The 25,469-nt window shown below is 61.2% G+C and overlaps 1 protein-coding gene across 4 annotated transcripts in view; it reads right to left on the bottom strand.

Annotated features, from left to right (window-relative positions):
- The window catches only part of ITPR1 (inositol 1,4,5-trisphosphate receptor type 1), a 219,212-nt gene that overhangs the window by 54,232 nt on the left and 139,511 nt on the right, over positions 1 to 25,469 (bottom strand). For 3 of the 4 annotated variants that reach the window (XM_053668939.1, XM_053668940.1, XM_053668938.1), the window contains 2 exons: positions 14,470 to 14,602; positions 12,487 to 12,677 (listed from right to left, as the gene is read on the bottom strand). In XM_053668939.1, coding sequence (XP_053524914.1) covers positions 12,487 to 12,677; positions 14,470 to 14,602 — 324 coding nt within the window. Of the gene's footprint in view, positions 1 to 12,486; positions 12,678 to 14,469; positions 14,603 to 19,002; positions 19,054 to 20,131; positions 20,168 to 25,469 lie in introns of all 4 variants that reach the window. The other variant, XM_053668941.1, reaches the window with a different exon arrangement.

Raw genomic sequence — 25,469 nt, forward strand, 5'->3', positions numbered from 1 at the left:
GCTTGGGTGCCCAACGGTTGCAGGACCCGCCCCTTCGCTGGTACCACCGACGCAGGAGCCAGGTACTGAGGGCAGGACAGTCTGCGGTGCCCCCACCCAGAACTCGGGGGGAGGGCCCGTAGGAAAGGCGGGCAGGTTTCTCTTGGGGGGGGGGGACGTGCCCATGCAGCTGGGACTCCAAGATGGTGTCAAGGTGCCTTAACACCCCAGGGCAGGACTCGAGTGGCCACAGTTTCTACTGAGAAAACAGTCTCAACCACAAAGCTAGCTCAGCTGGAAGCGTTCCAAAGGGAAAGTCCCTGCCGTTACTCATGGGGGAAAAAAATTACCTTCTTGGTCTGGAATCTGGGGACATTTCGCGCAGATGTCTAACTGAAGTTAGCAAGGGGAAGTCAGCTCGACTCGGATTGTTCCAGCAGGCTTCTGCCATTGAGAATTGCGCAACTCTTGGGCTAGGCAGGGGTGGGTTTTGGGATTTTTGTTTTTTTTTCAAATCCTGTCCTCACAAGAACTATGTTTTCTTTTCTGAGAACATGTCACTATCGCCTCCCTATTTGCGTCTCTCCAACGGCTCTGCTCAGAGGCCCCTGGCCGCCAGCAGGGTGGCCCTCCCGACGCCGCCACCCTGGGTTCTCAGAAAGGCAGCTCCACTTCCTGCTGAGCAGTGGCTGGGAGCAGCCGCTGCTTAAAAAAAAAAAAAAAAAAAGCCCAGGCTGAGCAATTCTGACGCCACACCTTCAGATGACACTCCGGGAATGACAGTGGGGGACAAGCATCCCTTTGTTTTCTCGGGGCTCGGGTTCAGGAAGTGCTAGATGGACCGTCACTCGCCCAGGGGACAGGCACCAAGGGGGACGCACAGGGGCACAAACAGCACCTTCCTGGGCCAAGGCCACGGTTGGCCCCACGGGCCGTGGGATGCTCCGGGTCTGGGGCTGTGCAATGGCAAAGAGTCGGTGTGGACCGGGCGAGGGCAGGGCGGGAAACCACACCCTCACTGAGACTTTCCTGACTTCCGGGAGCCACACAATGGGACGCCCTTCGTGGGGAAGGAAGAACGCCCTGCTTCCGGCGGCAGGTGCCAGGGCCATGAGTAGGTGTGAGGAGCAAGGACGCTCACAGATCCAAAAAGAAAGAAGAGAAGTGGGGGGTGAGCTCCAAGAGAGTCCATGGCAACGTGCCGGCGCCGCCCCCAGCCGCCCACCCGTAGTCAGATCCCTGCTGACGTCTCAGGACGAGCCGCTCCTCTCCTCCCCGCCTGGGAAGGTGAGCGAAGTGGAGAGCTCATTAAATCCCTTCCCGGCGACTCCCGTCTGCCTGCAAGGGCGATATAAATAGAAGTTACGTAACAGTTCTTTGTCGACTCCTGAGTGTGCCCGGAAAACAGCCTGGCCTCGCTTTTTCTGAAGCGTTTTCCGGGGCCGGCGGGTGGAGGACTTGGGTCTAGTGGGGCATCATCTTCAAGTTTAAACCAGGGGAGGTAGGGTTCTAAGTGAAGGGTGCTCAGGACTCTCTGGCTGAGTGTCCACGTTTGGGACACTCAGGGCCAAGCCCCCCCAGGTAGACCAAAACAGCCACTCTCTGGCCAGAAAGAAAACAGAATCGTAAGGAATCTTGTGGCTCCCTCAGCACGTTCCCAGATGATGCCAGCATCAGTGTTAAGCCCCAAGAGCAATAAAAGGGCTTCTGGGGTCTTCTCTGGAGGCCGGGGCAGCTCGACTCTGCACATGAAGCTAACCGATGGTCTCTCGATGCCTGCAACATCGCTGGCTGTCTTCCCCTTTCTGAACAAAAGAGACACGATAAGGCCAGTGGGCAGCAAAGGCCTCCTCCTCGGAGACGCTGACAGAGCCTAGGCAGGCAGCGCAGAGGGGACGCGGGCCCCGTGCTACCCTTCGCCCACCGGCTGGGCTGCGGCGCCAGCTGGGGCTCCGAACAGCCACCCTGTGGCACCTTGGCCAGGAGGCCGTTTCAAAGGCCTGTGTGTTCCCTGCTCCTGTCGCAGAGAGGAGGGCTTCACTGCCGCGGCTGTGTCTCCGTCCCCTGGTCTCACCTGTGGACGCCACAGAGCTCTCCAAGAAGCCGTTGCCATGGGAACCCTCCCTCCCAAGCATCCTTCCAGAAAGGTCCCAGGTGCTGGAGAATTCAACGCCCTCAGCCTCTGGAAGGCATATTTGTTTATTTTCTAGCCCAGAACATGCAGCTCCGACTGAGAGGACTTGCGCACCTATGATGCAAGGATTTCAAATTCAAATGCCAACATCTCCCGTGGCCGGGCTCTGTCCCACCGGGCAGGGGTGGGGGGCCATGCCACATGGGCCAAGGGAACCCTGTGCCCCGCTCGGCACCCCACTTCTTTCCACACTGGTTTCGGTGCCTCATAGTGGCCAAACTGAAGACTCTGCTGGGCCACAAGCACCCAGAGGACAAACCCGGCACATGACGCCGTGACTGTGGTACCCCTTTCTCACCGGGGGGGTGGTCAACACCACAACACAATGCCGCAGGGTCCCCATCGCGGCCCAGGTTGCAGGTCGCAGGCCCCAGGGCTGGCACGGAAGAGCCTGGGTCGCGTGTCTCCACTGAGCCTGCCAGCCCGCACCGCCTCCTCTTCTAAACCCCTGCGGGGAAGGCAGGCGGTGCCTCCCCGGGGAGACAGCGCGGATCTGGCAGCGACCGACTGCAGCGTCACGTCCCTGAGTGGCAACGTTGCCAGGTAACAAATGTGGAAATCTACTCAGAAAACTGTGACAATACACAACCTCCGCTCCTCTGCGGCTGATGACTGAGGGAGTGAGTGTTAAAACACCATGTTCTCTTCGCGCTCAGGCTTCGGGTGTGAAAATAAAATTAAACGGGATACTTCCTCTTGTAAACAGGAGACGGGTGAACAGCTCTCGCACGCTCCGCTCTCTGAAATGGCACACAGGGTCTGCAGCGGCCACCCTCACGCTCGGTCCCCAGCCCAGCACCGACAAGGGAATCTCGGAGATGCACAGCTCGGCCGGGGCCTCTCTCCTGCCGGGGCCCCGTGCCTGGGGGAAGTGCTCACGCTGAGGGCCCCAGTGGAGGCTGAAGAGAAACCCCCGCATGGGTCAAACTGAACTGGCTTCCGCGGTGTGGGTCATCCATCTCCGCTGAAAATTCTCTGCACGGCCGAGCAGTGACTGCTGTTTCGTGGATCCAACGACCAGGGCTTCCTACCCTCACACGATGACGAGACCCGTTCTCAGCGCACACAGTGCTGGGTCGGGGAGGTGGTGCTGAACAGCCCGACACTGTCCCATGAACATAAGGGCCACATCGCTTTCTGTCCCCCTGGCGTGTGACAGCATCAGGAAATTGGTGGCAGCATCTTGTACAGGGAGGCGGGCAGATGTGCAGAGAAGCCAAGAACTTGGGCTGCAGAAGGAAGCAAACTGGACGCCACGGCCCACTTGCTCTGGGACCCTGAGCAACCTCCTGGGCTCTCTGCAGTGTCCCCTCCACAGGACCACAGGGACAGCCAGCGCGGAGACGGTGCCTGGCCCGGCTCCTAGCAACTGTGCACTCGCGTGTTGGCACTGCTCACTACGACCTGTGGTTAGTGCTGAGAGGAGATGAGGGAAGAGACCCTATTAGGATCGGGGACCCTGCTCCAAGCTCGCAGTCCACATCTCCCCCTGGGCGCAGATAAACTGAGCCCTTGCGTGCACGGAAGATCATCTTAGAAGTGGCAACCACCACCACTGACACACTTTCCCACGTCACGCCGCCACACTCAGGTGCAGGGAGGGCGGCCAGTCTGGACCTGTGGGCGAGACACTGAGCCTCCAGGTGCTGCCGGCCCGGCACACTGTGGATGCCAACTGGACTCGGACGCGCCACCTCCGCCAGGCAGAGTGGGCGCAGGATGAGGTCCGGGGGGGGTGGGCAGGACAACTCAGGCTCCCTCCAGCGTCGGTGCCAAGTCCACCCACGAAATGTGTACACAGGAGGGCGTGTGGGGGCAGGGGAGCTGCTGGGCAAGCCTGGGGCTCTGCTGACCGAGAGCAGCCGGGGAGACCAGCAGGGATGGGCACAGCAGCGGCCCCTCTGGGGGCTGCCGATGTAAGTGCAGACTGGAGCCTTGGGGTGGAGAAGCTCGCCCAGGGGTCTGGGGGGGACGCAGACAGACAGGCCTCAGCAGCCCAGCTGTCGTAGGCTTGACGATGAGGGCCACAGGGGGCACTGTGCCGGCCGCCAGTCAGGCCTCTGTGGGAGGCAGAGGAAGCAATGCACTGAGAATGTGCTCTGGGTCCAGGGTCACGGAGGGCAACTCCAAAACTGTGTGGTCTCAGGGGCTCGGATGCCCCAAGCCTCGCGCACAGCCACCCTGGGGGGCTCCGCCTTCGGGCCTTCCAAATCCATGCTGACAGCTGGTGAATGGGCAACAGCACCCCCCCCCCCCCATGGCTGGGGCAGTGAGGGCAAGGGGAGACCGGCCCCTCCCCCCAAAAGGAGAGAGAGAGAGCAGAGCCCTCTCCTTCCCGAATTCCCACCTGTGGACTGAGTGAGGGTCCCACATGTCGTGGAGCTCAGGGTACTAGTCACCTGGCGAGCGTTTCCCTAGAACTGTCACTGCCCTTCCAGGGGTGAGGGACACAGGACAGACGAAAAAGCTGTGGTTCTTTGCCTCAAGCAGCTTAACACCTAGAAGCAAAGCCCTGGCAAGCACAGGGGCGGCAAGGTTTTCTGCCAAAGGCCAAACGCTGGGCGACCTGGGCTCAGCCTCTGTGACTGGGCCCGGCCCCTGCGGCAGGAGAGCGGCCTCGACGGAGCCTAAGGGAGAAGCCTGGCCGAGCTCCAGCTCAACTTTATTTACGAAAGCAGGTGGCGGCCGGGTTGGAAAGGCCAGAGCGCGCCCAGCCCTGGGCCTCTCGCCAGCAGCCTGCTGCAGGGAGGCTGAGGAGGGAGGGAGGCTGGTCTGGACTGCTGGCCTGAGAGGACACAGCGAGGTGACCGCTGCCCCAACCACTCGTTCCAAGTCTTTTCTGACTTTGTGCTTCAGCTCCTCAGCTGGACTCTGGAGACTGTGGAACAGCCCAGGTTTCCTCTGAGGCCACCTCCTTCCAGCACAGATTCCTCGCGAGGACTCTGCGGGAAGTGGGGGAGGAACACTGCCCCGCACCCACCAGAGACCCCGGCCCCCAGCTGCAGCGGTCCGCTGCGGGGGCAGGACGCAGACACGTGCAGCCGTGCACTCTGCCTGAACTGCTGGCCCGGCTGCTCGGGAAGGAAGCAGCATTAACACCAGTTTTCCAGCTCCTCCCAAAGGTGAGCCGGGGTCGCGCGTTCCCCTTGGGCCACCTCTGCTGGACGGTGCCTCTCAGGAGCAGAGTGGGAAGCAGCCACAAGGTCTGTGCTGACATCCTTGCACTGATTTCCTGCCTGGTCCCTGGTGCAAAACCAAGTGCCAAAGGGACGTGCGTCCTCCAGTGCCCGCTGTCCCCGGGAGGGCGCGGGACCGCCGGCCGTGCTTTTCCAGGGGATCCTGTTCAGGGTGCACACGGCCAAGCATGGGAACTGACCACTCCTGTACGCTCAGTGGCCACCTTGAAATCTGGACTCGGACTGATGGCCATGGAGGACCGCTGTCCGGTGACATGCAGGTTCCCGGGGTGGAGAGGAAGGACACAGTGCGTAAGCCCACGGAGTTGTTTGGGAAAAAAAAAAAGGAAGGGAGGAAAGAGGCCAGGTCCAGAAGCCCCGAGAGCCCAGTGACATCAGGGCCCCACCCAGAACGCAGGTCTGCGTGCGCACCCGGGGCCACGGCCAAGGCCTCCCGACAGTGGCTCCTCGGGGGCCGGTCACGTGGACTGTGTGTGAAAACAGCTGGGGACTGAGCACCTTCCCCACCAGGCCCACTGGCTCATAAACCACCACAAAAGCCAAGTATTGGAAGTTGTATTTCTGAGAGAAAACAGACTTAATAAAATGTATCCCCTTTTAACTAATGAAGACTTTATTAGTACAAATCACCACGTGTTAAGAGCTTTTCATGACCCTGAGGCACTTCCGTGACGCCCGTGTCCACCCTCCCTGGACCCTGTGGGTGAGCACCTCTGGCCAGTACAGGCCGGGAGGTCCAGGTTGAGCCGTGAGCTGGGCTGGGCAGAGGCCGGGCCTGTCCCCTCCCCACACCGCAGGCACCGGTGTCCGGGTGTTGGCGGCTGCGTGCTTCGCCCCATGTGACCCTTTCTCCCTGCAGACAACTGCATCAGGGAGGGGCTCGCTTTCCAGGTGAGAAGGCTGAGCTGCAGGCTGCCCCTTGGAAGCCCAAGGTCACCCGGCGGCAGGGGCAGAGCTGGGATCCGAGGCAGGTGTTTCCGCCCCGGGGGCCGCGCTCCTTCCGGGGCCGCTGCCTGCCCTTCCAGGCGGGCTCCTCGAGGGGCCCGACCCTGAGCCAGCTACTACTCGGGCCCCAGCGGAAGGTCCGAGTCCCAGGGGGCCTGCTGGGGCAGCCACCTGCCTTCCTCTTCTTCTCACGCCGGCGGCCCCACCCCACACACGGCTCCCATGGACAGAAGCCCAGGTCAGAAAGCACCACGCAGGCCTGACTCATTTCTGGCTGCCCTGCCAAAACCAACACCCTCTTACGTAACTCGCTCACACACCAGCCCTTTCCTCCTCCTCAGGGTGACTGCCTGTCAGATGCAGGCTGATCTTCCTCACACACGGGCCCTCCCTTTCCAGAAAAGGGAGACCGAGGGCCTCTCCGCTCACAGACAGGGTCAGAGGCAGCCGGGCGGCATGGCACCTTCTGGAAGGGGCGGGAGGCGCCACAGCGCACGCTGGCCCTGGGGCTGAAGTCGGGGAGCCCACTGCACAGGCTGAGCCTGTGGTGATGGCCGGCCCTGTGGACGGGAACCACACTCTCGGGGCCAACCCTGCGGGTTGGGTTCCAGACCAGGCACTCCCCACGTGTGCCAAGCCGAGCTGTGTACGTGCCCAGAGGACAGCCAGCTGGGCGTGTCTGGAGGCCGGCCTTGGCCCGGGACGGCCGTGGGCAGCCCGCTGACACGTCAGCGCCAAGTGCGTCTGCAACCGGAAGCAATTAGTCCAAAACATTCCGAGTCTGGTCCCCCTGAATCTCGGTGAGGCTTGCCGCGGTCCTCGGCACATGCCCCCACACACTGCTGTGTCCCGTGATGCCCTGGGCCCCTCTGCAGGGGAGGGGAAGTGAGGGGCAGCGGTGCAGGAGGAAGGAACGCAGAGCCCAGCCAGGGCTCGGGACGGAGGCGCCAGCGCCGAGGCTCTCCGCACCCCGTGTGTGCCAAACCCTGATCCAGACGCAGATGCTTATTTGACAACCCCCCTCCCTTGCTACCAAACAGTGAGCAGAAAGGAAAGAGTCCTCCCGGGGGCCGGCAGGAAGTGGGTGGCACCACAGTGGGGGAGACACAGCAGGAGTGACTCAAAGGGAAGCTGAACCCCATGGCTGCCCAGTGCCGTCCGCGCTAGGGGGCCTTCTCCTCGTTTCTGGAAGCAGAGGGTTCCCACACAGCCTGAGCTGTTACGGGGCACTCGGGGTGAAAGCGTGGGGACGACAGCCGTTCTCAGGGGTCACCGCGTTGAGAGGCCAGGGCAGGGACAGAGGCACCAGAGGGTTTGGGGAAGCTGTCCCCGGGTATCCGTTATACCAGGCTGGGAAGTGTCCCCAGTTTGGCTTATTTCCGGGATTTGGGTGACGAAGGGCGTGTAACAGGGTTTCAGGGGAAGGTACCCAGTGTGAGTGTGCACCGTCACTGTGCATCTCTGACAGCAGTGCCCACCTCGGCCTAGGCAATGGCCGTCTGGACTGAGAAGCAATGGCCCCCAGCGACCCTGTCCCTGGGGCAGGGCTGCATTTTCACATGACACCCAACAGGGGAAGGACAGGAGCCCACACTTCTGCCAAAATGGGGCTGGACCCCCAGGAGAGCCGAGCTCCCCGACTGCGGAGACACAGCACTTCCCTGCCTGCACAGGCAGCGCCCCATCAGTTCCAAAGCGGGGTGTGGGGGAGCCAGTCTGCAAAGGTGGCCCCACAATTCCCTCTCCCCCTACACACACACACACACACACACACCCGTGCGCGCGTGCCCTCCCCTGCCCGAGCCACGTGGCCTCGGGCCTGGCTCTGACAGCAGAACTCGGGGAGGGTCGTGCTGCGAACTGGGAGCCTGGGACAGACTCGGGCAGGTAGCTTCCACTTCCTGCTTCTCGAACCAAGACTTCCTGGACCCAAGCCTTGGTGCTGCGATGCCCAGACCACAGGGAGGGGCCGTGCAGCGGAGCCAAACTGGTAGCCCCTGCTCGGCTCTCGGCCGGGAGCTGCCCCGAGAGCCACAGGTGTGCAAAGGGCCGTCTCAGCCACATGGGCTCCGCTGCGGCCCAGTGACCGCAGCCCCGGCAGGACCATGCAGAGGGAAGGAGCCACTCTGCTCCTCCCAGAGCTGGGGACCCAGTGAGACAGTGCGAGGTGGGGATGCCGCAGACAGCCATCCAGGCGCTCTTCCTTTGCAGTCACGCCCGCCCCCGACAGCGGCGCACACTGCCCAGGCGCCTCTGGAGTCCCATCCTCTTCAGCACACCACGAAGACGGGTTTCTCTCACCTGCACCAGGCCTCTGAGGTGGCAAGCCCAGAGCTCCTGCCCAACGCCCCGCACCCCAGCGGCACCCTGCCGGACGGAGGTGCCCTCACTCGTCCACTCCCCACGATTCCAGTAACGAGTCTCACAGCCCAGGGGTGACCTCATCAGCAGAACAGCCCACCTTCACCACCGGGCCCTAGAACTCCCGGGGAAACACCTGCTCGTCGCTGAGGGTCCCTTGGCAAGGCCACGCTTCTCTCACGCTTGGCAGACATGGGGGCGGGAGCCCAGGTCTAGCGTCCCAAGTCCCACACGAACGGGACTGGCAGGCGGGGTGGGGGGAGGGCTCCCCTCCGGCTCTGTGTGCCACCCTGGGGAGCTGCCGAGAGCGAGGGCCCTCCAGCGGCCCTGTTCCCACACTGGTGGCTCCCTTCCCGCCACCTGTCACTGAGAAGCGTGGATCAGACGTGGATCTGGGGACTCCCACCCGGCCACAGGCCCGTCTCCCTTCCTGAGGAGGTGGCACAGCAGCAGGTGACACAGGTGCTGAGGCCCAGCCGGAACCTGTGTCACCACGGACTGCGGCCTCCCTGCAGCCCTCACTCCACACGCACCGACTCCCCGGCGGGTCCCCGACGACTTTGAACCGGCGGCTCTGAGGCAAGGCGAAACTTTGAACACCCCCCGCCCCTGCCGCTGCCCCGGCGCCTCTGGGTGTCTGTCCTTAACTGGCCTTGCGTGACCCGAGTCCACGTCATCTTCTCCCGAGAAAGGCGAGCTTGGAGCCAAGGGGACCTCAGTCAACTCAAGGCTGGAACACATTTTCCTGGAACCACGGGTGTCTAATGACGTGATGACGGGGGTCAGACTCTGCCCTCCAACCCTCCAGACCAGACAGGGGCAGGGGGAGGAGGGAGAGAGCACCCCCAGCGCCGCGTCCTGGCAGGGTGCCCGGGCCACCGAGCCGAGCCCGGCCACCGCCGAGCAGCCCGGCGCCCCGGAGAGGAGACAGCTCCCTATCCCGGAGGCCGAGCTGCTGGAGCTGAGCCGTGGCATTCCATCTGCAGCCTGAGCATGTGAGTAATAGATGTGTGAAAACATGAAACTAATATTCATAATTGCTTTACAAGATAAAGAACTTGAAGGAAAAACAGCTTCTGGGTGCCTTGCCACCCCCACCAGGGTACGCTGTGAAAAACACGGCATCTCACCAGCAGCCGCAGCCCTGGGCGCTGCCAGCCCTCCGCACACTGCCTGACGCGTTAGTTCCTGGGTCTTCATGGGCTCGTCATCCCGACTCTTCCCGGCCCTGGGAGCCCACAGGGGCCTCCGACCTTCAACGTTCCCGAGGGTGCTGGGAGCCCTTCTGGCCATCAACAGCCCTGGCAGTGGCCTCAGGCAGGGTGTGCTGCGGTGTCCACTCACGAGATCCTGCTCCCCCCAGCCCCCACCGACCCTGGTGGGTTCTGGTCTCTTTTCCCACCCATTTTTTTCCCTCCTGTGAACAAAAAGGGGTGTGACTTAGGCCCAGTAATGCACACCAGGGTGGACTGCGTAGCTCACCCACCCAGACCAAGATGCAGAGTATGCCCTGCGCCCCAAAAGGCTGCCCGTGCCCCTCCCAGCCCACATGCTCTCCGCAGTGAGGACCGGTTCCTTTGTGGACCTGCTCTGAGTTCAGGCTCTCGTCAGTTCGCCTCTGAGCTCCTGCCAACCACCTTTCCACCGGCAGACTGCCCGCTCCCGGAGCCTGCCTTCCTCAGCTCGTCCGTCCCTCCCGGCCAGACGCACAGTCCTTGAGGTATGGCCCCGAGGCCCCCAGGCCCCTCGGGTGGCCGCCCTGTGCTGCACACAAACCCCAGGCCACCCCAGTGCTCCCGCCCCCTCTGCCGTTCTGCTCACTGAGAGGGCCAGTGTCTGCTCCGGCCTCCCTCTAGTGCCGAGTGACCAGGCCTCCCACGGCCCTGCACTGCCTTCAGACCCACAGCCACCTTCAAAGCCCATCTTGTCCAAACACCTTCCACCAGTTCCTCCACGGACGTCGCCACCTCGTCCCGAGAGCCCGAGGCATCGCCCTTACCCCCGGAAAGCCCTGCGCGCGGCTCTAGAGACTCGGCACCCGTGGGCCCGCGCGCATTCCTGTCGGCCGCCTAGGTCTGCAGTTCCCTGAACGCCCGGCTTCTGAGACCTCTCCAACCCGTAGCCCTTGAAAAGCCCACGGGTAGAGGGCGCCACTCAGGGTTCCCAGCTCCTCGTCTGGCCGACAGAAGACACAAGGGAACAGAACCGTCACCCACTATCAACACCATTTCACTACAGACACAGGAGATAAAAAAGTGGAGAAGACGTAACGTAAGAGAAAACAGCCAGACGGTGCTTCACACCGATGCACCTGGCTCACGAGAAACTCGCCCTGGCTCCCGTCTTCCGCACGGGGCCGGAGGACGCTGGCCGGCCCAGGCTGACTGGGCCCGGGGCCCGGGGCTCCCCGCAGAGCACCGTGAACACAGCAGGTGCTTGGTGAAGGTTCAGCTCACCAGCCTCACTCCTGAGAACCATGCGGCACAGACAAGGGCGTTTCCGCACTGCCCTCCCCTGGCCAGCGTGGGCGGGCAGCACGGCCCAGGCAGTGGGTGATGAGGACTGCAGGACACACCGCACGCTCGGCCAGCCTCACGTGTGACAAATCAAACGGCCATCCCAACAGGTTACAACTCAGGTGCCCGCGTGCCAGCTAGGCCTGCGGTGGGCCTGCCCCTGGCACGAACCTCACCACAGCACAGTGCCCAGCAATGAGCTTCCTGAGTGCATGCTGGGACCAGCAGGGACTGCAGGGCAAGGGGATTGCACAGTCACTTGCTCAGGTGGTGTGAGGCACAGGCCTGGGGCACCCCTTGGGAAGAGCCAGTGGGGGCTGCCATCCCGCCTGCGCTCCCAGTGCCCTGCCAGCGGCCCTGGCCCTGGGCACGCCTGCCCCCAGCAACACACACCTGTTCCTAAGCTGCGTGATGAACCCAGACGTCATCGGTCCAGCCTCTGAACCCAGAGCAAGGCCAAGAGCACCACGCTCAGTCACAGGTACACAAACACCACAAATATGGCTGCACAGCACACACACCACCGCAATAAAGCTGCTATCACTGCCGCACACATTGGCGTGTCCACGGCTTGGGAACCTCCACGTGGCGAGCCAACCAGGGCGAAAGGCTGTGTGAAGACGGACATTCAGACATTCTAAGGAGTAAGTTTAACAGCGGTGCTCGTGTAAGATTATCTCACGTGTACATTATTAAAATTAATCAGAACTGCTCCTTTAAGGACTTGTCAGAACTCTCGTTTTCATTACTTTTAAACATACTCCACACCCAGCCAACAAAAAGTCACCTGCTTGTCTTCGACTCGCCCAGCTGGGCTTCGCCCTGTCTGTTCAGGGCCATTCGGTTGCCTCGGACTTTTCGGTTAAAAGGCGGGAAGTTTAGTCAGTAGTAGCTGCAGCCTCTACAGGCCTAAATGAACCCTACACAGCAGGCAGAGTTGAACGTCCTTCTTGGCCGTCTGGGATAAAACCCGTGTGTCCACTTCATGCCCTTGTTCACCGAACACACTTCCATAAGTGCCTCCCTCCAGCATCCCAGAGCCCAGGCCGCTTCCCTTGCACACCCTCAGCACTGCCACCGCTTGCAAACGTAGACCACGATTTGGAACCACGTCTGACTTGCCACTGAAGGGCCCCAGCAAGGCGTCCACGGGTCCGTTTTTCAGGATGACAGAGCGCCACACTCTAAGGAGAGGCTGGTGCCCACTTGGGAGTCCCGGCACCCCCTGGGTGTCTGCCCTGCCCCCCACTGCTGCTGAAAGGGACGCCGCCCAGGCAGCCACGCCCCCTCCTACCTGTATGGTGGTGTTGCCGCCTTCCAGAAGCGCGATGGCCAGCAGGATGCTCTCGTGGAACACCCGGTCACTGGAGGCGTTCATGATGAGGTCGATGACCAGGTTGGAGGCGCCCTCCTTGTCGAGGTGGCACTGAACCTCGGCCAGGCTCATCTCACCCCTGCTGGCAGAGCTGGACCCGGAGCCTGCCCCTGGGGAGACGAAGCAGCGTGCTCAGGAACCGCAGTGGGGCGGCTGGCGCTTCTGCCTGTCACTCTGCACCCACGCTTCGCGCCCTCGGCCGGTCGATGGTGTCTCTCTCTCAAGCTCAGCGACGCCGACCGTCAGGCCCTGAGCGTGTGCACAGAGAGGGAGCCCCGTCCGACACACACCCCGTGTGAGCTACAGAGGTGGTGCTAGACGCAGGCAGACACCAGGAAGGACAAATAGCACTTTTCCGGCAAGAGACCTAAAGCCACCAGGCCGGCCAAGACCCTGCCACGTTACAATACGATTACCTGGGGCAGGGCTGTCAAGAACTGCCTTGAGTCTGAGACGGACCACGCCGAACACTTCTGCGGGCACTCGGAAGGAAGTGCCCCATCCGCCCTGACAAACCATCCTCGCCCCAACGTGCCCTCTCACGTCTGCTGGTTCGTTCATTCATTCATTCCACAAATGTTGACTGAGTGCGTGGTGTGCAGCCGTGGGCTGGGGGTGGGCATGAGCCAGGCAAACAGAGGGCCCACTGTGGTGGTCTTCAGAGCAGACTGACAGACTTAAGGTGAGAGGCGTGTGCCACTCAGGGAGTGGGCCCCGTGTTTGGAACCTGTCTGGGGGCTCGCCTTGCAGGTTACTGGCAGTGACACACAACTGAGCACAGGGCAGACCCTGAAAAGCAGAGGCTGTCTTGGGGGGATTCCCTGCCGAGCTCCATCCAAACACCCCTCCCCCTGCCCTCACCTTGACTGCCTGGACCTACTGTGTCTGCAGTACAAGGTGGGTGTGTCCCCTCCATGGCTCAGAGAGCACAGCCCATCTCCACGCGCCTCTGCCCCCCTCAGTGCTTCCCTAGGGCCTCGAGGACCTGCTAGACGACCTTGCTATAGAAAGTGAGGAGAAACCGCATTTGCGATGTTGTGCTTGAGAGTCACTGAGAGCTTTGGGGGGAAGCTGAGGCCCTGCCCCAGGGATGATGGCCTGAGAGCCCCCGGCACTCGGCCAGGGCACAGGAAACCGAGCGTCCCCATGGCTCCGAGCTCCAGGTGGCGAGCTGACCCGCTGCACCTGCTGAGAAACCCAAGGTGCCTCCTCGAAGCGACTGAGACGCAGCCCAAAGTGATGCCCACAGCGAGTACAGGGTGTTTGCAACCTCTCTCTGCCTGTAATTGTGCTTACGATGTTTTGGACACTTTTGAGGATGTGTTTTGAAGATTTCTGTATAGGGTTCCACTTGTTCTTGTTCTTTGGGGTAGACTCCCATCAGGGCTTGGGAAGAAGTCACCTGGCACAGGCACCGGGTCAGATACTCCAGGTTCAAACAACAGGCCCGTCCCTAATGACTTCCATTCCCTGTTACATGGGGACACGACAGCACCTGCCACCAAATGGGTCACTCGAAGGAGAAACCAGGTAAAGGGTGCAAAGTGCTAGGCGAGCCCTTGGCACAAGTTGACTGTCCAGGAAACAGGAGCTTCACCGTCCTCACCACCAGGTTCATTGCCACTGTGTGGTCCTAATGACCCCGGGAAAACCTGCCACAAAATGAAGTCCCTTGAGTCATATTCGAGTGCTGCCGAGAGGGTCCCTACATGGGAAGAAGGGGTGCTCGCTGCAGGTGAGGGTTTGGGTATGTCGGTGTGAGGGCGGACCAATGACGAGACCAGCTGCTGAGAATTCACATGCACCCCACATTCACTGGCCAGCTGTGCCACGCCCGGTGACACGTGGCGGCACACTCAGTGCACACATGTGGCCTGCCGGCACACCACACGCACGGCCTACCTCCGCCCCCAGGCTTGCTGGGTCCTCCCGGTGACAGCGGGCCGTTGCCAAAGCTGGTGAGGCTCTCTCTTCTTCCTGCTGGTCGGACGTTTCCATAGTAACGGTTGACCAAAATCTGCCTGAGCGCCTCACCCTTCATTCAAACAGGACAAAGACATGGGGTTCAGAGTCAGTGCACGACCGGCTTGCAAGAGGGTCCCGGGGGGAGGGGCTCAGTCTCACTCAGGGGGGACACACGCTGTTAGTTCAGCCCCTCCACGTGCTCTCAGGAAGCCAGGCCACAAAGGAATGACCTAGAACACTGAGCAGCTGGTGTGCACTCTCCTACGGTGACGGAGACAGGACATTTACCTTGGAGGGCAACCACCGACAGCAAAAACAACTCAGAAAGTCACTGTGGGGTGAGCCAGGAAGAATCAGACTGCAAAGGTCACAGGTCACCGTCCAGAGTGGTGGAAGAAGGCTGCTGAGGCCCCAGGGTTATGCCTGAGATGCCGGGAGAACCCCGAGATACCCGGGGAAGAGCGGGAGGAAAGGGCCGGCTGAGAGCACGCCTGCCTTGCAGAAGTAGCCCGCGGACCGAGGGGCAGAGAGACTACGCTACGGGAACAGCTGAGCGGCCAGCGTGGGAGGTCGATGGGCCAGGAAGCGCGCTCCTGGGAAGAGGTGGCCTTGGAGCTCGGGGAGGCGGGCACAGGGAGGGGGGCTCGCTGTTGAAGCCGTCGCAGAAGAGGGTTCTTAACAACGTCTTTTGCATATATTTGAAATTTCTATAATAAAAAGTGCTAAAAGTATAGACACCGAAGGACTTCTGGGTAGGCGTTGCAGCGGCAGAACGGTGACATGCCCTCCGATCCGGGGGCGCGGCAAAGCTGCGGGCTCGGGTCCCAGCTAAGGGGCTCCAGCCCACCGCCCAGTCCGGAAGCACCTGAAAGCCCAAGGGTGCATGGGTCCCTGAGAATCGTGAGGTGCAGCGTTCCCCGGGATGTCAGCACGAGACGAGTGAGGAGCCTGGCAGAGGAGAGGTGCCGGCACACGGCAGGTCTCTGAGACAGACGCAGGAGCTCTGCTAAGACACCTGCGACCGTAACATGAGTCGGTAGAACTTAAAGTGACTCCTTCATAAGCTCCCAGAATAGGTCTGGAGGCTTCCAGCGGGGTGTTTGTGAAAGGATGGGAGGGAGAGGGGAGGGGAGGGCATCTTGCGGGAGGCAGGGAGGCCAGCGGTACCTGGGTACCAGGGGCCACAAAGGTTTTCTCCTTTGTGTGCATCCACCATGCTGGTCACAGGCTTCTAGATGCATTGGAATGGGGCAGGCATGAGAGGAAGAAGTGGGTGGGGAAGCAAAGGGGCAAGTACAGCTTTTTAAATGAAGGTTCAGGGGATAAAAGAAAAACCTCAACTTTCCTCTCTGCGCTCTGCCCACAAACGCCCCTCACTGCACCTCTGCTAAGGAGGCACGAGCGTCAGCTGGCGAGCATCAGCTCGCAAACGTCATCTCCCGCCCCAACCAACCGCAGACCCCAAATTCTGAGTGCTGCCGCAGGGGGAGTTATCTGTGACGTTTTCCAGTACTTTTTACACACACTGCTTTTAGGACAATATGTTTCTAGTGGCTCAGAAGACCGCACTTTGGTGTCAAGTTCTGCTGAAATTCAAGTCTCCAGCACAAGCACAGACCCAGTGACACCTGCGTCCTGGAGAGCATGCTGATTTAAGAGGGTGACTTTGTAAGAGTAACACAAATTTCAAAGGGATGTTCAAAAAAGCCGACTCGGGAAGGAGAAGGGAAAAGAAAGGGTGGTTCACGATGACTGTAACAGAGACTGGTGTGACGTCCCCCTTCCACCCTGCAGGCACATCCGTGGGACATCCTCACAGAGCCGCTGCCGCCTTCGAGCTCCTGCAAGGGAGGGCAGCCGGCGGAGACCTGGAGGCTGCAGTTGGAGAAGACGGCCGTCTCGGCAAGAACGGGGAGGGTCAGAGGGCTGCACGGTGCAAGGTGCAAGGCCGGGGGACTGCCCCAGTGTGGGGGACGTCCCCACCCTCGGCCCCTCAGGTCCCTGGAGGGCCGGAGCCATGCAGTTAGACTTTCTGCTCTGCGTGGGGTTGAGGGTCCCCGGCAAGACCGTGGTGCGTTTGCCATGGAAGAAGCAGGAGGCAGGGAAAAGCCCGTGAACTCGGGGACAGCTACTTCCCACTCACGCAGCCAGGGCGCCAAACCCAAGTTACAGAGGGGTCTCTCCTTCCCGGTGGGGACAGGAGGAGGCTTCACAGTTGCCATAGCAACCGATGCATCAACTGCTACACTTGCCCCCATAACATCATGAAATGTGCTCATTATGGGGAAAAAACCCACACACGCGTATCCCAACAACTTTCATCCTCCCGCAATAAGGTTTTGGGACATATTTACCCCACCTTCTCTCTGTAAATAAACAAACTGCAACAACAACAAAACAGAGAGCATGTGAAAAAATTTTTTTCCAAAAAGGAAAATGAGACTTGTTCCTTTTCTGAAAGAAAAAGAACTGAGAATTTTCGGTACCGGGGACAGACAAGAAACTAAGCACAATGAGAAGTTACGCGGATGCCTCGTGTGGCAGCTGGGGCCCCAGGAGGATTCTGCCTTTCTGAGTGGGTGGGTGAATTCGGGGGGTGGGAATCCGCAGAGACGAGCCTTCCTCACCCCCACCCACAGGCCCTTCAGCAGCACGGAGCTGCCGCCACGGCCCAGCGCCAGGCGGAGGCGCCTGAGTGCAGGGGAAGGAAAGCAGCGACCTCCCCAACACGCCACCTCTCCGGCTGGGATGATTTTTCCCTTGTGGAAAAAAATCACACTGGTTTTCTGCAGCAGTTCGCACCTCCAGTGTGCCAACAGGTATCAGACGCTGTGGAAGCTTCGGAGCTTCCACACGCATCGTTACCGAAGACCGAGAAGAGGCAGAGAGCACGTCGCTGGTGCTCTGTCATGTGAACATAGGGGCACGGAGCTGCGAGACCAAGCTGCCACGCGGCTCGAACGCGTTTTGTGTCTGCCAAGGGAACTGGTGGCTAAGGAACCAAAGGGGGAGGTGACCTTCGCGCCCCCGCCCCCGGGCGCAGCTACTGAAAACAGCCCGAGCTTCGGGGAGGGTCAGCGCCTCCCGTGCACGGCCGTCCTTCCACGGCTTCGTCGGCCCACAGGTGAAGAACACTTTCCTTCCCTACACCCTCCGCCTGCCGGCCCACAGAGCGTCTCCGTGTGCAAGCTGACGAGAGCTGACAGTCGTTCGCACCCCCATCAGAGTTCTGCCCCTGGGCCAGGTGCTGCTTGGGAGCTGCCCAGAAACAGTCCTGAGAGAGGGAGGCTGTCACCACCCCCTTTTCACAGAAGAAGAAACTGAGGCCCAAGAGGTGAAATCACTTGCCTCACATCACACGGGCAGAGCCTGGCCAAGGGAGGCTGAAGCCGCTTTAATCCCACAGTTCACGCACCCACGGCACGTGTCCTGGGAGCTTGGGGCATGAGGGACCCACTGGTGCTGAGACCCAGGGCGGGCGAGGAGGAAACAGGCTTGAGCGTCAGGCGTCCCGGATCCCTGAACCGCAGGATGCCGGAGGGGAGGGCAAGCCAGCAACCTCTGGGGAGCGGTTCCCTCTCTGGTGTGGATGGAGAAGTCACAACCACAAGAGGAGGAACGGGACTGGGGACGGGGTGGGACTGAGCAGTGGCCGGGCCATGTGAGCAGAACCAAGGCGCACTGTGACCCACTTCCCTTGGGCGTAAACCCCCCAGGACCCCAAGGACACTGTTCCAAGGTCTTCTCAGTGGCTGCTCGCTTTCTGACCTTAGTGAAATGGGGCCAAAGGCTGGATCCCTGGGCTAAGATCAGTGGTACTGAAACCGATGAGCTGACACACGTACATGTCCTGGCAAGCGTGCGACCCACACTGGTCAACACGCTAATGACAGTGGCTCAGTGTGGTTTGGCCAGTGCCTCAGGGTAGTGTCTCCCTCGGCCAAGGAACTCCTCTCCCAGGAGCCTACCCAGGTGTGCCCGCAGACTCACTTCCTGTCCAAGGGGAGGAGCCGCAGACGGCTGTTGGGCTGCGCAGCCTCAGGCAGCTGCTGGTGCTCGGACTTGCACAGGGCACACGCAGCTGTCCTGTCCCCCGGAACTGAGCAGGGGCCGAGAGCTGTGCACTCACCCTCACGTGTGCAAGAAGAAAATGAAAGTGCCGGCCGCTTCTAGAGCCGAGTACTGTCATTCGGGACACTTTTGTCTTTATAATTCATTACAAATTACCCGGAACGATCACCCGTTACAGAGAAAGTAACTTAAAGGCTGCACCCAGGGAGTGCCCCCTGCACGGGAGTGGGGTCACGGTGCTCTGAGCGGGCAGGGGCAGGTGGGACGCTGGTGAGAGGGACTCAGGTAGCTGGTGGGGGCTGGTCCCGGCCCAGGCAAGCTTTAACAGTGCGGACAACAAAGGGGTCTTTCAGCCACAGTGCGGGGCTGAGGGAGCTCCTGACGCCCAGGACTACGTACCCTTTTGTGGTCTTCCAGCTGTCGCAGGGGTGGACTCGGCTCAAGCTCCTGCTAAACACGCAGAAACGCCGTTTTAAGTGTGCGCCTACAGCATCAGTCACGGACGGACGCTGAGGGCTCACAGACAGCCAGGACAAACACGGGGTGGGGGGGGGCCGGCTAGCGTCTGCTTCCCCAGATGGACGTGAGTGCCGCCCGGTTACTCGGAAGGCCACTTCACAGCCCCACCCCCGGCCCCAGGCTGAACACCAGCAGACACAGGAACCTGGGGCCATTAGGTTTCTCAACGCGGATGAAATGAAGTTCTGTATTACAGGTTTTCACAGGAAGCCCAAAGGGGTTACAATGCAAACTCAGCCCGGCCGGTGCTCGAGGCTCCGACAGGCAACCCTGCTCAAGACGCATGCATGAGGACGTCCACAGGACACCGTGCGCAGACACACACACACACACACACACACACACACACACACACACACGACGTGGCTCCCTCGGCCTGTGCAGGGCAGTCAGCTGCCAAGGACCAGGAAGGGGCTCTGGTAAGAACACCGGGGGCTGATGGCTAGGAAGCCAGGTGACGCAGCGCAGCCTGTCCAGCGTGGTGTTAAGATCCCCCACCGGCTGCACCCCACGTTGGCTCTCTCTGCCAGGGTCCCCCAGTGGTTTCTGGAAGTGAATTCTGACCGTTGACAACGGGCCTCCCTCAAGCTTCTCTGCAGCTCCCGACACCTCAACTGACTCAAGCCCCTGGTTTGTTGGCAGGAACTGACCAAGTGCACCAGGAAACAGTGCCTCCCTGAGCAGCTTGTCCCGAAACTGTCCCTTTGTGCCCAGAACGGCAACTGGGCGTCACCTCTACACAGGACAGGGCCCGCTATACCAGCACGTCTCAACCGAATACTTCCTGGCAGAGACGGCACTTCCGGCACCTGGGGGGTGGCCCCACATTTAGCTCCCACTCCTCAGGACCTTCTTCCGCACCCCGAGAGCCACCTCGGTCCCCAGCCAGGCCACAGACTGGCCCCTGCGCCGACTGCCAGGACACGACTCCACGACAGCTCAGACACTTGACCAGGACGACTAGGACACAGCCCCGCTGGCCGGCACGCAGCTGCGGGGCGGCACGCACCTCTGCCGGGCTCTCCGGGTCCGGGGCTGGCGGCGGCTGGTGGGGAGTGAGAGAGAGCAGGTTAGTGACCGCATGGCAGCCGCGCCCGGGGACAGAGCACAGACAGCACGTCACAGATGAGGGGGCCTGGCGTGTACACGGAAGAGGCGTTGGCTGTCATGCTGGGGGGCAGGGGTGGGTACTGCCTCTACTAAACGGGCCGGAGTTGGCTGTGCTGGGACCACTGCCGGCCGGAGACGCGGAAACCTGTAGAGTCAGGAACAAAGCAGACGACCACGACTGAGAAGGAAACGTGTTCCAAAAGCCGCCACCGTCCGTACCTCGTTTGTCGACGGAGAGAGGAGAAGCCAGACAGCGCAAACCCAGGGAGGCTCACGGCGGGGGTGGGGGAGGAGGGGCCTCGGGGACCCAGGGCTGCCAGACCATGACGACGTACCCCCATTTCATTATTTCCCAACCATGCTAGAGAGACAAGAGGGTGCCCCCGAGGGAAGTCAGGGCTGATGGGAGGGTGAGTGTGGCGGCTGAAGGAGCCGTGGCCCGAGAAAGGCTCGGGCTCCGTGGGAAGACAGCGCCCGCGGTCCTTCTGCCCAAGGGCTGTGCTCAGAGCCAGGAACAGATGTCAGATGGATGCGCCTGGCCCCTCCCGGGCTGCTCTGGACCGAAGTCACGCACCAGGCACGGCTGGTTGGTTCAAGGTGCAGTCTGGGGCCCTGGAAAGAGGCCCAGACTCACACTGGAACTGAGTGACCTTGGCCTGCTTCGAGGTGCTCCGGCACCGGGGCACACCCTGAGGCCCGAGCGCTCGCTGGCGAGGCAGGGCCGGGGCTGGACGCACATGGGGCACAGGGCAGTCAGTGTGGCCGACCACCCTCCATGGGTCTGATCCCCCGGGTGGGAAAAAAGTTCTTCCCATCAGACTGATTATGTCAGCGAGTGACTTCTTTTTTCTGTCCTCAGCAGGTCAAATGAAGTAACCCGACAGGGGCATTCTTCAAACTCCAAGTCTCAACTGGGCTGCCGAGGACGAGGAGGCAGGCGTGCAGAGAGCGACCCGCTGCCTCCGGGAGAGTTTCGATTCCTGTGGGGTGGGGAGGCACAGGCCAGAAGGAGGGACGGGAGCGAGGCCAGCATAACCGGAGACCGACATCAGTAGCACCACGATCCAAGGACGCCCTTGAACTCTGCCCCCTCTTGTCCAAGATGCTTTTGTCCAAGGGGTGTCCTGACTCCTTCTGGAACAAACCCGGTCAAGTATCCCTGTTTCTCAGTCACTCGGACGTCGGTGGCTCCTGGCTGGGACGGCGCCGACACTCCGTGCCTCCCAGAACTACTGTCAGCCTTGTGTTTCCGCTCCTTTCACAGGTAAAAAATCAAACGTAAATGAGTTCGCTTTTTCCCGGGAACATTTCTCGGAGGACTCAGAGATGGCAGAGGACGGTTTGCCTGCAGCTGCAGGAACCCCGAGCACAAGGACTGAGTGTCACGCTGTCCATTCCTGGAACAGAGCAGAAACACTGGGAGCCCGGATGGGGGCCGTGCAACTGGGGCGCAGGCAGGCCCGGGCTCTGGGCGTCCCCTCCCGGCCTGAAGTTCAAGGGGCAGAGCAGACACCCGCCAGGACCCCCTCCCGCCACGGCATTACGTAATGCCTGGTGTGTTTTCAGTAAACCTCATTTCGTAATCCCTGACGGGCGAGTTCTCCAGCTGTGACCCCCAGACGCGGGGCTGCGGGCAGGCGGAAGGCTGAAGGAAGCTGGGACGCCCTTCGAACCGACCCAGGAAGGGTACCGACGCCGCCGCGCGCCCTCCTCGGCGGGCTCCTGCCGTGCTTCCTGGAGGCCGAGGGCATTTCGCGGCAGCAGGAGGCTCCTTTGGGAAACGTCGTGGACAAGCCATGTGGACAAGCTACGTGCGAGCCAGGCAACGGCTCCACAGACACGACAGTGAGACCCAGGGGCAGAGACGATGCTCAGTAAACGGACAGGCCGATTTTCTCGCCGCGTTTTAATGACCCGACTTGATGTTTCTCACACGAAGGGCCGTTTCTCAACGGGCGGACAAGCGGGGAAAGTGGGCCTGTCTGAATGTCACAAGTCCCGTCCTCCCCTCCTCGGTCCCCCACAGGCGCTGACGCCTCCCCACCCAGAGGGTGGTCACGGCCACCCGGTGTCGCTGGGTCTCGAACCCAGAGACGACTCTCGCTCTGTTGCCTCTTCACAGCTTCCCTTTGATCTTCAGTCTTCCCAGTGCTTTCAGACAAGGTTGGCAAAATCAAACTTGACGCCTCCCCGCGTCCACCCACCTTCCTATTTATCCCGCAACCCACCCCCCATCCTCCCATCCACCCCTCCAGGCTCCCCTTGTGCACCACACACAGGCCAGCAAAGACAATGGAAATGCTGCTGGTTTCCTACTGCCTCCGACTACTACCTCTGGGCTTCTAGATTTTTCCTTTACAACAAACGTCTCCTGCCACAGACCACCCCCAGCAGAAGTGGAAGGCAGCTCAAGAAATGTAACCGTCTTAACCATCTTACAGACCAGTTATCAGCACATCAAAGGGAACATTTCCTCTCTGATCCCCAATCAGCCTACACGGCTCCTCCTCGCCCACCTTGCCCTGCGGAGCCTCACAGCGGTGCGGCAGATACACGGAACAGGCTGCAGACCGGGGCGTCGGGCCCTGGCCTCCGCCAGCTTGGAACGCCCGCTGGCGCCAGGAGCCCGGAGCACTTTAAAGACCACCGGGGCGAGAGAGGTCACCTAGCATTTCAGCAGGGCGATGTCACACCTTCAGGGTGCATTTTTCTTAAGGACGTCTGTGTTTAGAGACCCAATAAGAAGCAAAAGTTACATAGTTTCACCTGTCTTTCCCAGAGCAAGGCCACTCAACAGGGAAACTCACTGTTTAAAAGCGCATTCTCATGTGACTGAATTATACAACTGCCGTCATCACGGAACAGCCTTAGCACACGAGAGAGAGACAGAGAGGACAGGAAGAGTGCCCGCCCTGCCCGGGGCTGCCGGTGCCCAACAGTCAACAGCCCGCTGCGCTCTCTGGCAGTTCCTGCTGAAGGTCACACATCAGCAGTAAAGCCCAAATTCCAGGAAAAAAAAAAAGACACCTCTTATGTAACTGCCGCCTGAGTGCTGGCAGGTGTCCAACCCTGCCGGTGTCGGCCCTGCAAAAAAAATAGGACACCACCACCCGGCTTGGACGTCACGAGAACGCCCCCTGAAGGTGAGATGGAGTGATTCTGTGCCTCTCCCACCCCCCACCCCCGCCCTGGATTTTACAAGGCACCCTGTCGGTGGCTCCTGAGCTGGCAGCCGCCGAGGTGGGAGAAGCCGGCTGCAGCCGCCCTCGCCACGTGGGGGCAGAGTGGGAGGTGCCTGGCGAGCCGGCTGCAGGGGCTCTGGCGATTTCACGCTTCCGGGTGACAGCGATTCCCGGGGGTCCCGTCTCACACGGGTGCACCTGCAGCCTGCCCACAGAGCCGCAGCCCACGTGTTCTAACCTGAGCCCCTCGGGTGGTGGCTGGAGACACGTCACGCGTCCCAGTTTAGAAAAGCTGCTCACAGGGTCACCCGACCTCCCTGCTGAGACGTCCCCGGTGACACATTCTCACGACCCCAGGCTCCTCTCTCGGTTGGCAGCTGTCCCTGGACAATGATCTGTACTCCCGTCCGTCTCCCCGTAGATCCGTGGGCCCCAGAAGGGCCGACACCGTGTACTCGGGGCCCCGTGCTACCCGAGTCCCCCAGCACTGGGTCTGGAATGGCACAGACGTGGGAGTGCTGGGCCCGCCGGCGAAAGTGTTCAGCACCCACCGCTGTCCACTTAAAGCTTGGCAGGAAGACAAGGGACCTCCGTGGGGCTGACAGGGACACACCGGGCCTTGGTTTGTGTGTGGATGTCCCGACCCGTTGTCCAGCTGGGCACTTTGGAGCGAGCAGGGTCACGAATGCACCCCGTGGCTCTTTCTCCACCCCCATCTGTGCCCCCCCAGTTCTTGAGGAGAAGGCAAAGGCAGGGGTAAGAATGGGGACCCTGCCACTCTCTTTGTCAAAGGGAGGAAGGAAAGAAGGAAGGAAGAAAGGCCTCCTCCTGGATGACAGTGGGGAAGACCCCACGCCAGGCTCTTCACCTGCAGGGACCCTGTGAGCCGGCCCCCACGTCACCCCGAGTGCTTGGAGCACCGAACGCCACTCGGAGGCAGTGCTTCTCTCTGAGTCACTCACAGCACATGTCCTCTCCTGAGGTGCCACTAGCCATCAGCATGCAGGGGCGGTGGCCGTCCCCAGTCAGGGGACAGTGAGGTCACAGGGGGAGCCTTGGTTGTCTCTCAGGGGCTGCTCCCCAGAACCTTTAGAAGTGGGCACACAGGCCCGGGATTTTGGCGTGAGGCCTTGCGCCCCCTGAGCCAGCGTGAAGGCTCATTAAGTTCTCCAGGCTCCAGCTGTGGGCTGCAGGTCCCCACCACATGCGGTGACAAAGGCCCGGCGGGGAGACGCCGCAGGAGCTGCAGGAGTTTCCGGAACAGCCGCTGACGGTGAAGGCCAACAGGCGGCCTGGGGGCCGGGGACAGCCGGCGTGTCCCAGGGCTCTGGTGGTTGCCGGGGTAACAAGGGAGCAGGGATCCACAGTTGCTTCCTCGGGGAATTTTCAAAGAAGCTACGTAGCTGCCAGAACATTCTTCTTTCGTAAACAGTATTCTGTTTCCCAGAGTGTAATTATAAACGCACCTGCTCCGACTGTGGGACCTTTCCACAGCGAGTGATGCACCCCCAGCCCTGAGCCCAGGTTCTATCTTGAGCGAGCAAGCGCACCAACCAATCGCCTCCGTGCAAAGCGGCGTATTCAGCAGGCCTCGGACACCAGCGAGGGTGGGCGCGCCTTGGCCGACCTAATCTGTACTTCACAGAATCTTGACCTCCGGGTATTGGAAGAAGAGCTCCCACCAGTGAGGTGCTGGCAACGGGGGGAGGGGGGGTGAGTGTGTGGAAGGAGGGTGCCGGCCGGCACGCACGGCAGCAGGTGTCTCCCTGGCGCAGCCCGGGAGGACGCTGAGCGGGACACGCCTAAGAGCCCTGATCCCCGGGCGGCTCCTGAAGCCGCTGCCCAGCCTCCCGGTGTTTTCAGCTCCGCCTCGTCCCAGAGGGCTCGGCCTCCTCACCTGCTCACGCTGGACTCACGTGGGGAGAAGGCCATTTAGAAGCTGGCCCCGTGCTGGTCTGAGCGTAGCCAGCGCCCAGCTGTGTGAGCCGAGGTGAGTCACTCGACCTCTCTGAGCCCCGTTCCCGAGGGACCTGGACCAAATCCATAGCCGCCCGA

This window comes from Artibeus jamaicensis, unplaced genomic scaffold, assembly GCF_021234435.1.
Source record: "Artibeus jamaicensis isolate MK-2021 breed Jamaican fruit bat unplaced genomic scaffold, CSHL_Jam_final contig_519, whole genome shotgun sequence".
Taxonomy (NCBI): Eukaryota; Metazoa; Chordata; class Mammalia; order Chiroptera; family Phyllostomidae; genus Artibeus; species Artibeus jamaicensis.